We start from the raw sequence: 18306 nt of genomic DNA on the forward strand, positions 1-18306 counted from the left end.
ACGTCAAAATCACTTAAGTCTATTTATATGCAGACGATTTCCATTTAAATCTACGTAGACTATTAACTTGACTTCTTTTGAACAAAACTATTTTACTTGACTTTTTTAATCTGTTTATCTATCTCAGTATTTGCAAGTAAAATACTTTGCTTGCTATATGTTAAGCGTTTAGTTGATTGCTCATAATTCGGACAAGTTTACTAAATTTAGTAGTTTAACATTTTAATTTTGCATCATTGGCTGGACTTTAATAATGATTGGATTAGGACTTAAAATGACTGGATTGGGACTTGGGCAACTGAGGACCTAAATTAGGTTCCGCTAATTTTTGAAAAGGCATGAATTAGACTTAATGAGTTTACTAGAACTTCGTCCTTTCAAAATGACTGTTTGCAACACTGTATATATAGGTACTGTGTACTGTTATGCTCTTTGCAAATGTACGTTATACCCAAGCAAATCAACTCTGCCTCAAACAAGGTACAAACAAACGGGTTTATTGTCACAACGATACATGCAAAGAAGGGGACAACACAAATTGGAACTCTCGGGTCCGAGTGTGTGTAGGTCGGTCTTTCGCCGGTCGTCGAGCAGCCAAAAAATATCTAACCTGAAAGTCAAAGGTCGAGTTAGTACGAGAGTTAAAACGCTTTTCAGAGTAACAACAAATTGCGATTTATATTATTACTATTAGACAAAACACGGCGACAGTGAGGGCAAAAATAAAGGGCCCGTAAGAATGTTTTTAATGAGTCTTTTAATTTAATTACTATATTGCAGTTAAATTCACGTAAAACTTATAAACGTAAACGTAGTTTTGTAGAATTGTCGGTAATGGTCAGTAGAAAATATATATTTTAGGGGTCCGTAAGCTTAATTGTGCTTCAAAGCAGTTTTCGTGATGTCTTTGAAAAGCATTAGCTTTTGCTGCATTTTAAAATCATATTGGTGATGCTGCTATAACAGAAACCGGAGTGCATGTAGGAATAAATTACTTTGTGTCTCTTCGTAGACGGCATTAACTTTTCACGTATCAAGCAACAAACGTTTTATAAATAATAAAAATTATTGTAAAATGCGTCAAAGTTTCCTAGATTAAACAATATAATAACTTGACGCCACCTGGCGATTGCTTTTTTCCTGGTTACATTCCAGCAGTGGGCGCCATGGCCCCGGTTCCTTCTTTTCCTCCAGCTTTTTTGCTTCCGGAAACAATGTCGTCGATTCTGAGCAGTAACATGGCGGTCTGCAAAACGCAAAATATTTATTGCGGTGGTGAATGATACTGTTGGATCGAAGTCGCCAAATAGGAGTATCGAAACAAGTCCGATCGATTTAATTCTAAGTTAACATTCACACATAAGTACGACCGGAAAAAGCACATTTTTATAAGTAAACTTGTATTATGACATTATCTCTGACAAACTACATGTCCAATCTTGTTTACATAAACCAAAATTTTTCTTAGAGGAGTACACGTCACAAAAAGTATAAAAATCCCTGATCTATGGGCAACTAAATACTCGCTAATACCTCCATAGCTGTCTTGTAGGTCTGCTGTTTGACCGAGAGCGGTTCCCAGATATCGAGCACGTTCATATCGACGATCACGCCAGCTTCACCGTTTATTCCCCAAGTTGCGTTGCCTCCAGTTGCATGCTTGGCCTAAAAAGAAAATTACCTCATTTATGGTCTCCACCCGAAAAATACTGGATCTGAGCCTGTCTCTCTTTATATACGTGTGGTGTTCGAAAGACATTAGCGAGCTATCCGATTTTTTATGAATTTTTTGTTTTTTTTAAAGACGGTATCAGGAATTTTAAGGCTTATAACGGCGAGGCTTTTGGCAGACAAAGATTAAAAGATACTGTTTAAAGATATACGGACACTAAAAAATAAATCTGGGGTGGCAACTGTAAGACGTCGCTGGGGCATTTGCAATAGCTAACACCACTAACTAAAATATTTAAGTGATTTGCGGAGCATAATGGCGTATTAAATAAAACCACTATTTTTTCTTATTTTGGTTATTAAAACTTTTACCAAAGGGCGGGCCGAATGTAAAATTTTTTGTCAATTTTATTAACTTAAAAAATGAATATTTTATTGACCAGAGGTCGTGAGTTTAAACCTCACAGCAGGCAGGTTGTTTTTTAGCCTTCCTTGCTTACACCATTGGTCAACACTCAACAGGTACGGTTAGTCTGTTAAAGGCTTCCGATGTATATAAACATATTAACAATTTTTTTTATAATTGTCGTCTATATAGTCGAAAATTCCCCCAAATTAAAATCATTTAGAGCATAATGGTTTGAGGCTGTAGTAAGACGTAGTAGAAACATCATAGCACATACGGCCATACAGCATTAAGCTAAAAAAGAAAAAAAAAAGAGATAGTCGAAACGTTCAAAATGCTAGCCACTTCTATATGGGCTTTGACATTCTTACTACGTCTAACTAATATCCTATTTTGTCTTTATTAAAATAAATTGCCACAAGCTGCAGTTAGGTGGCCACTGCGTAACGGTAAATATTCACTGCTGGTATAAAAAGGAAATTTACCCTTAGTGCTGTAAGGGTCCTGATGGTGCTGGCTCCACAGTTTTGAATCAAGGTTCGCGGAATAACTTCAAGTGCGTCTGCAACTGCCCTGTAAGGCCACTGTTCAACGCCGGTCATTGACTTTGACTTCTCCTTCATTCTCTGCAAGTTAAAGTTGTTTAATGCTTGGGGAAAGGAAATTCACTGGACACTTGACAGGCGACTTGGCAAAGGTGTTTGGTCAGTTTTCATTAATATTTTAAGAACCAATTTACTTGAAAAGAAATTCTGATTTATTTATTGTTTCCGATTTAAAGAAAATAATTCTGCTTTTTAACAAACTATGAACAAATTTAACTGAAGATAATTTATAAGATTTCACATTATCAGTAATACACAAATGGTTATAAATGTAACTCGGTATCTCTGGCAATTATAAAAATAAATATGATTTATCACTGTATGACTAATACTACTTTTGAGTTGGCATGACTTTCTATTTTACAAATTTTACGATACCTGTGAGACTGCCATCTCAATAGCGCCACCACCTGGCACGAGGCGAGGGTTGATCATGACGTTACGAGCAACTTGCATGGCATCCTGGAGGTTGCGCTCCACTTCCATCAGGATGTCCTTGCTTGCTCCTCGAAGAAGAATCGTGCAAGCCTTTAAAGAAGTTTGGAAGTTAATTAAATATGCATTACTTTTATAGGCTGATGATGTTTAACTACTGCCGGATTTAACTGGATTTCTGGCGTATGATAATTTTATTAAAAAGTTTGGTGGTTTCCCTCAAGAGATTATTGCAATAATATAATAGGAGTTTAACGCAAATACATAATATGTTGCAAACGCAAAATACTGTTAATAGGGTGATAACTATTGGTATAGTTAGTATAATTTTTAGTTAATGTGTTTTGTGTTTAAATATTTGCTAAGTCAGCTGACCCTCTTTAGAGCTGTACAAGCCTCAACAAACGTCTTAAAGAAATACTTATTGTGGCCCAGGAAAAAAACATAGCTATTTTACCAGTTGCCAAACTTTGGTTTAAATTTTAGCAAATGTTAATTGCATATTTTTCTAATTGTTGGAGGCTGCAGTAATTATAAATATACGACAGTGGAAGGTTGCTGACTAATAGGCCTCAATTAAGTTTTCAGCAATCCAAGATATTTCAAAGTTGAACTGTAATATAAATCGCTGAGTGTGAAAAAACATTTTTTTATAATAAAAACAAACAAGCATTTAACTTCCACACTTACCTTTGGATCTTGGCATTGCGTGATGAAAGTGAAATATTCGTCGCCGATCTTTTTGACTTCGAACAGGCCGGCACCGGTTCCAATATCTTCATTTCGGATCTCGTCGGTCCTGGAACAAACGGTTCCACCGCACGCTCGGGCAATTCTGTTGTTGTCCGACTTACGCACTCGACGAATCGCGGTGATGTTCGCTTTGGACAGGAAGTACTGTGCAAGGTCTAAAAAAACAAAACAATTTATGTATTTGGTTTATATCAGGGGTTCTGAAACTGGGGACATGGACCCCTTGGGGAGTCCGTGAACTAGTTTTATGGGGTCCATGAAGACCTAATTGAAATATTAGTGTATATTTAAGAAGTAATCAATTTATCAAAGAAAACAGTTCAATTGAAAATAAAACGGTTTTGCGCTGAATGCATTAAGACTCCATTTCACTTTCACATTTTCGGACCGCAACCAGCAGACTCATAATATCCATTTGTATTGTGACATAAATTTTCGGCGTCATTTTAAAATTTTTTTGCCTACCGTGGTCCACGTGAGGCAAAAAAATATATGGGTTCACGATAGAAAAAGTTTAAGAACCACTGGTTTATATTTTTGGACTTTCACACGTTTTAGTTAAAAAATATAGGAAAAAAATGATTAAGGAAATAAAAATTGCTATACATAAAAGTTTTTTCGCATTATGTTTATTTACTTTTTTATGTGAAAAAATATGTCACCTAACGCAGTTGCTCAGCTTAAGCGTGGAAATAACAACAGGTAGGACTAATTAAAATTAAAAAAATGTTGTAATTTGTAATTTATAATTCATAAGCATGATTAAGTGTATATTGTTATGAAGTTTATTTAAATATCTTACCAGAGATTCCTTTTTCAGTGAAAATAAGGTCTGGCTTGAACTGAATAATTTCTGAAGTGATTCTGCGAATATATTCTTCCTCCATTTGAAGAACTTTCTCGAAGTCGACATCGCGACTCAATTCCATATCAGTCTGTATTTTTAATTTAATACCATATGGAAACAATTCAAAACCTTACATAAAAGTTATGTCAATACTTCATGCTTTTGTTGTCAAATGTAACTATTTATTTGAAGTAAAAAAATCACTTGCTAATTGCTATGATTGTATTTAACCTTGGTGCAACCGCAAAACTAGAAATATGATAAATGAAACACATTTACACACGCACACAACCATAATTCTGGACAAGGTCACATTTGTCAACTGAAAAAGGTCTCCCACCAAACGTTAAAATGTATATTAAAACGAACTGCAAAGATCGTGAATTTTGTGAGTTTAATTCCATCTAGTAATGCTCTGTATTAAACTGATGGGAGAGGTTTTCTAATTTAAATTTTTAAGTTTTTTTCAAATTTAAAGTTTTAGCGATATAAATTACTGATTCTCACCTGGCTCTCTCCCTTTTGATATTCCAAGGAGCAATCCAAGAGGAGGATGCGGGGTTTCTCAATCTTCCTCTTCATACCAGGATGAGTGACATCCTTGTTCAACATCACTCCGTCGAGGACTTCTGAGTCTTCAAGGGTCCCTCCTGGAACCTAAAGTTTAAAATTGTTTTTTTGAAAAAGTTGTTTGGGGTTTAACAAGAAAACCAGACAAAACAGTGATAAAAAACTTAAAAAACTATTATCAAAGATTGGAACTAAAAAGACTCTCCAAATATAGTTTTAAAGCTATTAGGAATTTTTAATTGTTTTTAAACTGTGCTTTACAACACAATTTCTCAAATAGTTTTTTGGCAACAAGCAAAATATCTATTCCAGAAATACTTATTTTTGTGTTGGGTTTTATTCCATTAATTTTTGATCTTTTGTGCAAGCTACGTATTCTTAAATTTGAATAGAAACATGCATTTTACTAATATTGATTCAAAATTCGGGGATAAGAGAGTATATATTTTATTTATGATGTACAAAAAGAGCTAAATTTACAAACTGTTACCTTTTCAACTTTAGCGTAGCGCTTGATGTCAATTTCTCGTGCTCCGGTGACTGCGTCTTCCATGGAAACTGTTCCGACCGACTTGATTGCCATGTCGCAAGCCAGTTCAGCCCACTTGTTGATGAACTTGGTGCCGATTGCACTCTTAACAATCTTCTTCATTTCTTCGTTTTTCTTGACATCCACTTCGTGGCTGGTGGTAAAAATTGATAGACAAAATTACTGCAAATGTATACCTTGCTATGTTTTGTTTGACCCGCTACCAGCAAAAGGTTGCTGACCCCTGGTCCTAAATAAATACCTAAAAGTATTGCGGTCTAGCAAAAACATGGGTATTTGAACTGCTGCCAAACTTTGGTTTAACTTTTAGCAAATTTGCATTGCATATGTTTTCATTATTAAACGCTGCAGTAATTATAAATAAATTCGTCGGGTTGCTTCGTTAGTCACTTTTGAGAACAATGGTTTAGTTTTGAGAACAAACTTCCCTGCAACCTATGCAACTTCACATATGCCCGCTTCTGGAGGGGGGTTCTGTAGCGAACCTACCGATGTGCATCCACGTTCATCGAAGCATGCAGATCGCCTTTTTTTCCTATTTCGCAATTGTACATTTATAAACGCGTGTTTGTGCTTTTGCTACCTCTTTACCTTAACTTAACCATGTCGCAGCTACGCAATAAAGCACCAACCGCTTTAAGTCACTGGAAGGTTGCTGTAGACAAACTTATGGCAAATGTATACCTTGACTGGATATTGAATAAATAAAAAGTGAATTATCAGTTCTAAAAGTATTTTTTCACACAGTTTGGCCAAGCCCGGCTGTGAGTTTTTGGCCATGGTTGTGAGCATGGGCGCCGAACTTTCAAATTTTCAGGGCGTTTTTTTCTATACAGTAGTCCAACATTGCTTATCAATCAGATAAAAATGTGGGCCCTTAGATAACAGCTGTTACCTGTTATCACTGAGCCAACCATTTACCTTTTTCGCACCTTTAGGCTAAAAAAGTTTCCATTGAAATGAGCAAAACGTAACAATATTTTGCAACAGAACAAAGTTTCGGGATTCTATGGCCCACCTATATGGTAATTCAGGAAGGTTTTAGTCACTTAAAAAACAAGTGTGCTACAGGAATTATTTTGCACATTTATTAAAAACTTGGTCGAATACCAGGGCGTTTTGACGCCATACAAGAAATCCAGGGCGTCTAAAAATGCTCTGCACACCCACGTTCGGCGCCTATGGTTGTGAGTTAGAGCCCCACTGCATTGTAATCTTTTCTTGCACTACAATCCTAATAAGGCTTGTACATTTGTTAATTGCCTTTCAGAAGGCACACAAGGATTTATTTAGGTAAAATAATATTATTTATCCAAAAAGACTGCCTCAGAATTTTTTTTATACTAAGTGCAAAAATAAATTTGTTAATTTTTACATTTTTGGTTTTATTGGTTAAATCAGGGGTTCTTAAACTTTTTTCACCGCGGACCCCTAAAATTTTTTTCTGCTTCGCATAGACGGTGGTTAGTCAAGAAAATTTTAAAAACGGTTGTTATAAATTGACATCACCATACAAATAGTCTTTATAAATCTGTTGATTTTGGGTGCAAAAACTTTGAAAGTGAAATGGAGTCTAAATACAATCCGTGTTAAACCGTTTTATTTTTTTAATAAACTCTTTTCTTTGAAAAAGTAATTACTTCCTAAATATATACTAATATTTCAATTAGGCCTTTGTGGACCCCCTAAAACTAGTTCACGGACCCCCAAGCGGTCCATGGACCCCAGTTTAAGAATCCCTGGGTTAGATAAATATATTTTCATAATTCCTTAAAAAATATTTTCTAATCTAACCTTAGCTCCTCTAGGAACTCTTGCATATCATCCAGTGCTTTGCGGTAAGCAGCGATAATCACAGTTGGGTGCATTTTCTGGTTGAGAAACTGTTCAGCAGCCTGCATCATTTCACCAGCTAGAAAAAAATGCATTGCTGTTTAGCTGAGCCAAAATGTTTGGTGTATATACAAAAGAAAGTAACTAAAGCTTTACTTAACGTCATTAAAATAAACTATAGAAATTAAATAAAGGAAAGTCCTAAACTCTCAGTTTTGCGCACCGTTATAGAAGAACATATGTGATGCCAATGTTTTCATAATTTTCAAGTAGCGTTTTTTTTTATAACTGCTGAATACCTATGATGTGTATCTTGAAAATACTGAAATAATTATTATCAAACAGTCAATACACTAAAATCGAGATTAAAGATGTCAAACATTAAAATAGGACAATTCAGTCAAAAATATGCAATCTCTGGATAGCTTGGTGATTACGGCCTTGTCAAAGTAAACAAACTAGGCCAGAAGAGTTCTACTCAGGCACTAGGTTTTTCATGGATAGTTGACAAAACTAAAATGAAAAAATAATTTTTGTATCGAATCAGCACCAATACCACTGTACCAGATAGAATTCAATAATTTGTGGTTGATAAAAAAATATTTGCAAAAATGTTATAGCATATATATCACAGAGAGCTCTAATATTCATTGTCACACAGTAATATTTTACGCCAGATGATGTTAAAGAAATGGCATTGGCCAGTCGATTTGGCAAAAAGGATCTGAAATACAATCAGGCCAACTGTAGTATAAAATGAGTACTGATAATAACACTTGACATCAGGTATTTAATAAATTTTGGCAAAGAGTTCAGTCTGCTAAACAGAACCTCCTATCAGCTTACCAGCAGACAAACGAAATGTTTTACCATAATATTAAAAACAAATATTTGAACAAAAGTTTTACATCTAAAATTAAACATTGCTAATAGTCATATTTGAAAATACTTCCAAATTATCTTATGGTCAATTAAATAATGTCCAAAAAAATAACTATTTAAAACCTGTTAATTTACTATGTGTATATTGTATAAAATTGGGCGCTGGTCTAGAATCCTACCACTTGTTTTAACAGTAACGAAACGAGTTATCACAAATAAAATTGCAAAAAAAGAAATAAATATAATTATATTACTTGACCAGCCCAAATGCTAACTCGCACCCTAACCAAATAATGTTAGCAATATAAATCCTGTAAAAATGTGTACAATTTTACACCTTAGTTGTAACCTGTCATAAAACTTACCAAGAATGATGACTGAAGTTGTTCCATCTCCCACTTCTTCATCTTGTGTTCGGCTGATCTCGATCAAAGTTTTTGCTGCCGGGTGCTGAACTGTGATCTCACGGAGAATTGCGTTGCCGTCATTTGTCATCACAATTCCACCCATAGGGTCCATCAGCATCTAAAATAAAGTGTTAGAAAATATCTTAGCATCGCATGGAAGACATGTTTATAATACTTATAAATTTAGACAAAAATGCAACAGCGATTTAATTTTATATTCCAAAAGAGATTTTGGCGCTGGTCTAGAATCCTACCACAACGTTGAAATGATTATTAAGCAATGCATAATATGTGGGTTAGGGTGTCGGTTAGTGTTTGGGTGTGGGTAGGTCAAGTAATATTGTTTAACACTATTACTGGACTCACCCAAACGCTAACCGGCACCCTAACCAAAATAATGTTCGTTGTGGTAGGATTCTAGACGAGCGCCGAGATTTTTAACACAGGTTTGTCCGATGTCTTCTGATTAAGCACATCTTTTTAAACAACGCACATTTTGCCAACTTTGGCCCAAGAAAATACTATAGCGGTGAATTATTAAAGATTATAGCTTAAATTTGTATAGTTTGTGCAATTAAACATGTTCTGCACTCCAAATGGATGTTTTCAATCTGTTTTTTTTTTCAAGATTTATAGTAAAAAACAATCTAGTATTATAAAACCGCTTACCTTCAACATTGACCGTGGTCCAAGGCATGTTCTTATAACATCAGCAATCGTCTAAAAGAAAAAAAAATGATTAAGTTTGGTTTAAGAGTATAAAAACACAAACTCCTTACCTTTGCTGCATTGACATTTCCCAATTGGACCTTTTTTCCAGACTCTCGTTTAGAGTTTTGATCTAAAAAATTACCAAACAATTAGCATTATCAATGGATATTTGCATTTCTCATAGAACGCATCTATTAAACGCTTTTCAGGTTACACATAACGACAGAAAGTTCACATACTTACTTAATACAAGGACTGGTGCCGACATTTTGAAGCTGTGTATCTAAACTGTGCAATAAAATGAACTAATAGACTCTGTTGAGGTCGGTATCCAGGTTGCTAACGCGAATCGACTTTTAGTTTTCTAGATTCTTCCTCAACCCACGTTGAAATTGCCTCACATGAGTCACGTGACCAACGGCCGGCGAGTTTAAGCGAAGTTTTCCGAAAATTTTTTTTTTATTATATAAAAATAGTAAAACAAAATTTATAACGTAATAATTTTTTTAGGTTAACATCTATCAGTAAAGGCGACAAAGGTAATGAAATTTGATTTTTATTAACAACAAAATAAATATTTATGTTTTCAAATTGTCATAAAAGCGGGAAAACACCATTGGTCAAACCGATTTAAAGTTTCTGCTTGATATAATTTATATTACATTTTATTTTTGCCTTAACATATTTAACCAACACATTGTCATGACTTCGCCATCAAACGAAACAATATGTGAAGTCAATGGAGAGCTGCTAAATGAAACGTCTTTCCAAGGCGAAAGTTATCTAGAAGGACAGGTAATCAAGTTTATGCAATGCACATAGTTGAACACATCAGTTTTACTTATTTTTCTAAAGGAAACTTAAGTCAAAACATGCTGAATCTATTATTTTTAGTCTCAAATGTAATTTCTAGGTCGCCAGCTTTCCAACTGTCCAGGTTACATGTGAGAGCCTTCGTCGTTCAGCATTGAAGACTGAGTCGGCTCAATCTGCATTTCTTGAACACGATGAAACATTCTGGCAAAGAGTTCAGTCTGCCTGGTAAGCTTATGCCGTTTTTAGTAAAATATTTGCTCTTAATTTAACCTATTCACTTGGCACATTTTTAGGCTAAGATTGATTGTAATAATAATACTTGAACAAATCTTTGTTTATCACTAAACATAAAACTGAACTTCTTATTAGCTTACGAGCACACACATACCAAACAATATTGAAACGAGTTGTCACAAATAAAAGAGCAAGGAAAAAATAAATATGGGATAATAATTATAATAATAATACTTGACTCACCCAAACTTGCAACCTAACCCAAATAATGTAAGCAATTTAAAACCCGGGACGAAAATGTGGTTGGATTCTAGACCAGGGCCAAAAAATGATTTTTTCTTAATTTATCAGGCTCGGCCATGGGATAATTGGAGCTTTGAGTGAAGTCTGCAGTGACGATCATTCTGATACAGGTTTGTAACTTAATTTAAGTCACTTAACTTTCTCTAACATAGACACTGTTTTTAGGAATATTGCATGTAAAAAAGTACTGCAATTACATTTTTTGTTTTAGTAGTGCCAAGTTTGGTGAAAAAGACCTGCAGGTTTATGCTGGTATCCTATAGATGGCTGTATGGAATGCAGTTTACATTTTTCCCACATCTAAAGGTAAATATAGTTAGGTACACTATACTGTATCTGACATGTAGCTTGAAAATGAATGTCAAAAACCAAACAGGCCACATAAATTGACACCTGTTTAACAAGGTGCAAATAAACGAGCTCCAAACAATTAGAAACTCCAATTAATCAGAATTGCAGTCCACCTTTTAAAAGTGGGGCTTGAATAGATTTGAGTCACAGTGACTGATGATTGTACAAGTGCATTTTAAAACATCTTTTTGAACAGATGATGTTGTTAATATATGACTTATTAGGGCTTTGACTTTAATTTCAAAGGTATATGATTTTATCAGTACTGATTCAAAATTTTACAGCTACATTATTTAAAGATTTGTTTGTGTTTTTAGCTTTCGAATGATCAATTGATTGAAACGTTTTCTGAGAATGCAAATTGGTAAGTAACACAATATTGGTGTAGTAATAATGGAATGTTGATTAAAACGTTTTGTTTTCAGGCTTGAAAGTCCCATCCGCTATCTTGCTTGGCATTCCAAAGCCAACAAGTTTGCTTTAGCTCTTCGAGATGACACAGTCAGGGTTTACTACCCAGACAGGTAAATTGAGACTTACATACTCACAAACACAATGTGTCTTCTGTGATAAAGCGCTTCTGGAGTCATACTGTCCGGCACACATTACTTAGTACATGTGATGCCTTTGGAAAGCTTACAGAAATCAGTGAGCCTGATCAGGATTATAATGGTCAGGCTAGAAAGACAACTAACCTGCCGTGAGGTTCGAATTTATGAACTCCGGTCATAGAACTGAGATTCCAATACAGAAAATTCTTGCTTGAAATTGTAAACATATTTACACTGTTTCACGAAAATAGACAAACTAGGAATCATTGCATTTAATTCAATAAAATGTTTATTGCCATATTGAAAAGACCTTAATGTGTAACATCAAATAAAACATCAGATTTTATTCTGGATGTCTTTATCGATATGTGTGCTGTTATCGTTTGCTTTACGACGCGAGACAGCCATGATCACAGAATACATATTGTGTATATATTAACATTTCAGTTACATATTTTATGAATTTTAATTATTAATATTTAATCAAAGAACAGATGATATAAGAGTGAATTCAATAAGTTAGTCAAATTAAACAAAAAAGGTATATATTTGGGCATGAGGGCGTCTTTAAATCAACATATAGTCACTAATGGGTGCAAGCGTAAAAGAGCAATTCAGGCAAATGGCCTTCTGGCACTATGTAAAGCTATTTACATGGTTAACATAGTAATTTAAATCTACTTCGGAATAACGCATCAAAATTATGCAAACAAACTCAGGAAATTTAAATTTAATACTACCACCAAACCCAAATCATGTATGGGTACAAGCATAAAAGGGTGATAAGGGCAATTAGCAACTTCCTATATGTAACTCATCAGAAAAATACCAATACCCACCTACTCCACTGTCGTGTAAGATTTTAGTCAGACTGTAGTGGCTGTCCACGACAGTTTATACATAAAATGAAAAAAGCTGTTTTTTAATTTCAACCCAGTGAAACTGTACCAATGCTGAAACACAAGCTCCAGCGTAACATCACTGTTCTACAATGGAAACCGTTATCCTCCTCAGTCCTAGCAGTTGGCACACAAACCGCGGTCCTGATATGGACCATTGACCCCCTTTCGTTGTCCACCCGACCTTCAACCGGTGCCGTCCAGGTTCTTTCCTATAGCGGTCACTGTCCGGTCACTTCTCTATCCTGGAGTCCGTACGGCTTCGATCAGCTTTTCACTTGCTCAGCCTTGAGCTCTGCGATTGTGGTGAGTTTTAACAAGGCATATAGTTTTTCGCCTATTTTGTTTTGATTCATTGCTTTACTTAATTGGTTGTAAGATATCAATTTGTAATAAATAATTATACCGTTAAACAGATACATTTTACTGTATTTCGATTTTTGTAGTGATCCTATTTTTTGTAAACTTGTTTTACAGGTTGCCACAGATAATAAAATATAATTGCATGATATTTCCTCACACTTTTTACTTAAATTATTGGCCAAGCAAAGGGGCCGGGAATTTCCGAGCAAGTCAGCAATGGTCTTAGACCGGTTCCCTGACATCCTGTCTCCACTAGGGAGCAGGTGCCATCACAGAGGTAGGGCCCGAGTTAAAACCTGCATAAGGCAGAAGATGAACGTTTTGACCTTTTGTGTGTGGTGGTGGGTAAGTAATAGGTAGTAGGTAAATATATGTAAGGATTAGTTAAATGTTTAGTTATTTTAGATTTTAGTTATGCTGCCCCCTAAAAAACCCAGGTTTCCCTAGGGAAAAAAAGGCAGGATTCTACTGAATAAGGCACCCCCAGAGAGCAAGTTGCCTTTTTAAATTAAAAAATATAGTTATACGTTCACTTCAACCTATTAACACAGATTTGGAACGTTAGTCAGAAAGAACACCGGGTAGTTCATCACATAACTGGCTGCGGTGGAGTTTCCAGGTTGCTCTTTTCACCAGATGGCAGCAAAGTGCTAGCGACTACCCCGTCCACTTCGTTTCGGATTTTCGAAACTGCAACTTGGTCCAACGAGCGCTGGTCAAATTTGAGCGCCCGAGTTCAGGTTGGGTTCTTATATTTTTCTTTTTTTTTTTGAAAATTTTTTTTGAAAATTTAGCATCAGCTGTTATTTTAAAACGTATGTGGGGATAAAGCACGTAGCGGTGTAATTTTTTTGGAGGTTTTAACTTATTCAAACATTTAAAAACGGATTTAAAACAAAGATTTCCGGCGAATTTATATCCGTCTTACTTTTTGATTTTCTTATTTATTTACGTACAGTACACTGAAAGCCATTGCAGACTCACCGAATCTGTCGATCAATGATGCGAGCAGAGCAGGCTAGAAAAACAACTAGCCTGCAGTGAGGTTCGAACTCACGACCTCCGGTCAAGCCGGAACCGTCCCTCTACCAACTGAGCTACATATGTTTCATTAAATATTTACGGACAGGAATTAAAATTTATTTTTACTCTTAAAAAAGCAGCGGTCTTTTGAAAACCACTGGCTTAGAGACTATTGCCAGTCGGGCAAGTGATTGTCAATCAGTACTCTCCCGAAGCGAATTGCACTCGCATTGCGAGCGGGCGAGTGCAAATTTAATGAAAAATGTCTAAAATATCCATATTTCGTGTCGAGCAGTTTAAAATCCCACTCCTGCCAATTTTAAGTCCAAAGGAAAAAAATCTAAAATAAACTATTTCCTTCGCGCTATAAAAAATTTTAAAATGCCTTTATTTATTTATTTATTTATTATTTTAAATCTCTAAAATATTTTTGTCCAGTGTGCTAGCTGGAATCCCAGCGGCACGATGCTGCTGTTCAGCATGGAGGGGGATCCCCGGGTGTATTCCCTGATGTGCGGCGACTGCAGCCGAATTGATTCGCTCAAAGTGGAGGGCGCTTACCACGCGGTGTCGCTGTTCGACGTGAGGCAGGAAGGTGAAGAAGAAGACAGCGAGAAAAAGAGGTGAGTTTGAATTTTATCTAACCGAAAAAAAGCGACACAACAACAGCATTGGTTGTCGAAAGGCGAGTGTGTTGACGTTTTACGGTCTTTTTGGTCACATATTTTTTGTTTTCCTCGTCTAATTTTTGTTGTTAGTTCTTAGAAATGCAAAATTTCAAACAGGGCTTTTATTTAAATTTCAGAAAATAGGTTTTGTTTTAAAAGCAACCTTTAATTTAACTTTAGGCAATAGCAAGTTCATCTTTGCTTTTGGTCAGCTTCCTTTATTTTTTTTTGGTCAGTTTTCTTTATTTTTTTTGGTCAGCTTTCTTTATTTTTTGTTCAATTTGTTTGCCTCTAAAATACTGCATTCTACTTGGGTGCTTAAACTTTTTGTTTTAACTCGGACCCTAATATTTTTTTAGTTAACAAGGACCAGGGTCGGCATTTCATTTTTACCTAAATCATCTGCTGTTTTCGGTCCAAAAATGTTAAGGCAAAATCAAATTTAAGGAGAACGCGCCAAAATTATTGATCCAAATATACTCTTGGTTTTAAATTAGCATTCTATTTTTTAAATAATAAAGTATGATTTCAATTAGGCCTTCATGGACCCCCTAAAACTAGTCTACGTATCTCAAGGGTCCGCGCACCCTTTAGTTTGCATAGTGCGTTCAGGGCTGAAAAAAGGACTTTCACATTTTTAAGACAACTTTTTTTGTGACTGTAGCTCTCTTGTTTAAGGTTAGCAAAACCTGATAGACAAATTACAATACTAAAAGTTTTGTTTGATTTAACTTTCATAGCCTATAAAAGGGGTAGCCAAAACGTCGATCGCCACATTTCACCTGGTCGATCGCGTCGAATATGTGTTACGTCACTCATAACAGTAGCTGTCGCACACAAGAATTGTTGTCTGGACTTATAAAGAATTCTTTGACGTAACAAATTAACCTCGCTTACTTGGAATGCAATTAGCGCTCAAAAAAGCTTTTTTATTGACGAAAGTAACATCTCATTTCCTCAGCGCCTATTTGCAATGTCAGCTCGTATGTTGGCTGAGTAAGCAGCATCTGCTTGTTTTGTCAACTCTGCAAATCCTGTTTATTCTTCCACGTTTAACTTTTCTATTTTTTTAAAGACCAAAAATGGAGTCGGTTTTGTACGCTGGAAATGTTGATGTTTTGGTTTTGACACCCTGTTGTAGATTTTTCAGATTTGTTGAATACCCTATACACATAGTGTACAAAACATCCACATGTTGTTTTATTTGCTTCCGCCAGGAATTACATCCAGTCAATGTGTTGGGATGAGACGGGCGAACGACTTGCCGTCACTTTCCACAAGGACGACAAGAGAAACCACATGGTGGCGCTGTACGCCATATCACCACTGCCAGTTTTTTCCGCCACTTTCAGGTTGACATCATATATATATTTTTTCTTTTGGTTTATCGTCTTTGGGTTTTAACCGTGGTGACTAGGGATGTACGATATTAGGTATTTAATTTCATTCTGATACCCGATATTTTGGATGAAAAGTGCTGCCGATCTGATACCAAATGACGTCATCACTGCTGAAACAAGCGAAATATATCAACAAAAACATCCACATTCAATTTTTTTAGGTTATTAGGTCACAATTTGCTTAACGTTAAGAGGTTTAGTTAAAACTTACCTTACAAGTTAACTCACTGCGTTAAATCGAAAATCATGACTGAAAGGCACAAATAAATTTGGTGCCAGATTGGTGACTTAGTGTCGAAAGCGTACTGATACTTGGTATTGGTTATCTGCTCCGATCCTGTTGTAATTGAAATGGCTCTTTTAAAATAACTTCGCGGTCGCTAAGCCGAAACAAATCTATTTTTGTGTTTTTTTTTCATATTATTTTAAGAATTAATTAAACTCTTGCGCAAGGATTTCTTCATTTTATCAAGTTGCAATTTAAGTAACTTCGGCCGTTTTTATGAAATTTCAAAAACAAGTTGAAAAATTTGACAAATAGCAAGGTCACTACCTTCTCGCATTAAAAAAGTCAAACAGCGTCAATAACAACTTATTTTAATAACATCCTGTTTTTCCAGAGGTTACATCAAAGGCGAAACCGACAGCATTCCAACATTCATCTCTTTCAAACCGAACTACGACAAGGGAGCATGTCTGACCATTGTAAGTCATATAGGAGACATTTTTTTGCGTAAATTGATGAATACGAGTCTTCATTTACTAAAGAGTTTTTTAAGTACATTACATTTAAAAAAACAATTATCTGTTTTTTGTTAAATTTTTTGGATTCGCATTTTTTTATGAAACGGGTGCGCGCGTTTACTGCAGCCTTTTGCTTTAAATTAAGTCTCGTTTTTTTATACCTTTGTGTTTCTTTTTGTAAACCTTATTTTTAAGTAGTCAAAAACTAAACTCATGGAATTTGATTTATTCATTTGTTTTGTGACTTGTAAAATAGACATACAGCAATTTTTCTTGGACAGATCAAAAACTTGCTTGTATTTGAATGCCTATATTGGTAATAGGAGAACCTTCATTTACTAAAAAAAAATTTCAAAGTAGGCTAGACTAAAAACAATTTTCAAGTTCAAAGACTAGGGCGAAAATGAAGTAATTGAGCCATTGAACTTGTATTTAGTTAAAAAAAGTTATTATATATTATATATTTTATATTTTTTTAAACTAATGCGTTCATCACAGTTTTCTGTTTTTAAATTTAGTTAAAAATCACTATTTTTGGCTACGCAGTGTTATTCGACCGGCCGCGTATCGTACGTTCCCCTCTATTTCAATCACGGCAAGCAGCAAAATACCATTCAATCGCCCTTTTTTCGTCCCACGCATCAACTGACCACCAGCGGCGCCAACCAGACTCTATGGAGCTCCACGCTCGACGCAAGCGCCCTGACGTCACCGCAGCGTGGTTGATGACGTCATTTTGTTGTTGTTGTTTTTGTTGTAAATCTATGCTGCCGCTCGATATTGTTGCCTTTTTGCTTATTTACTTAATACAGATCAATCACTCATTGCGGAGCTGTTTTCTTTTGCGTGGGACTAGTTGCAGAAAAAAAAATGTGGCGTTATTATTTAACGAATGTTTAGCACAGGGAAAAATGCAATGCGATTTAAAATTGGGAATCTACTAGCTGGTTCTGACGCTTGCTAAGCGAGGGTCTTCGTTCTTCAATTATTATTTGTTACTGGTAAAAACCGTAAAATGAATCCAAACGATATCTCGTGAAATCATTTTGTGCAAAGCGGCGGTAAAAAATACCTCTTATTATTTAGAACCAACTAAGTGCAATTGACCTAAACTTTGGACTTTACTAGCCGTGTCTAGCCTCATTGATTTATTTATGTGATTTTTATTTTGTTCATTACTAAAAAAAAGTGACCCAAAGCTCGCTGATGCGCAGTGACAGTAAAAAAGGCAAACACTATAGGACAGGGCTATACCAGTGAACAGTTTGCTTTGGTTTATACCCT

At 35.5% G+C, this 18306-nt stretch overlaps 2 protein-coding genes across 3 annotated transcripts; one reads left to right on the plus strand and one right to left on the minus strand.

Annotated features, from left to right (window-relative positions):
• Positions 1 to 481: 481 nt before the first annotated feature.
• On the minus strand, positions 482 to 10068 carry LOC146169876 (T-complex protein 1 subunit gamma-like). Its single transcript, XM_083391154.1, has 14 exons — positions 9914 to 10068; positions 9739 to 9800; positions 9629 to 9679; positions 8918 to 9077; positions 7632 to 7749; positions 5778 to 5970; positions 5225 to 5374; positions 4673 to 4805; positions 3808 to 4025; positions 3061 to 3210; positions 2563 to 2703; positions 1534 to 1665; positions 1123 to 1246; positions 482 to 610 (listed from the first exon to the last, which is right to left on the minus strand). Exons 1-13 carry the CDS (start codon positions 9936 to 9938, stop codon positions 1145 to 1147), a joined length of 1635 nt encoding a protein of 544 aa, XP_083247280.1. The 5' UTR covers positions 9939 to 10068; the 3' UTR covers positions 482 to 610; positions 1123 to 1144.
• A 134-nt stretch (positions 10069 to 10202) lies between these two features.
• Positions 10203 to 17847, plus strand: LOC146169877 (aladin-like). Of its 2 annotated transcripts, none has more exons than XM_083388890.1 (12): positions 10203 to 10465; positions 10584 to 10711; positions 11072 to 11133; positions 11235 to 11329; positions 11692 to 11738; positions 11800 to 11898; positions 12863 to 13130; positions 13739 to 13927; positions 14649 to 14833; positions 16096 to 16230; positions 16899 to 16983; positions 17569 to 17847. In XM_083388890.1, exons 1-12 carry the CDS (start codon positions 10373 to 10375, stop codon positions 17746 to 17748), a joined length of 1566 nt encoding a protein of 521 aa, XP_083245016.1. In that variant the 5' UTR covers positions 10203 to 10372; the 3' UTR covers positions 17749 to 17847. The 2 variants fall into 2 exon arrangements, with proteins under 2 accessions (XP_083245016.1, XP_083245017.1); XM_083388891.1 differs by having other exon boundaries at positions 10608 to 10711.
• The last annotated feature ends 459 nt before the right edge of the window (positions 17848 to 18306 follow it).

The sequence above is a fragment of the Ascidiella aspersa genome, chromosome 1 (assembly GCF_963924565.1).
Source record: "Ascidiella aspersa chromosome 1, kaAscAspe10.2, whole genome shotgun sequence".
NCBI lineage: Eukaryota > Metazoa > Chordata > Ascidiacea > Phlebobranchia > Ascidiidae > Ascidiella > Ascidiella aspersa.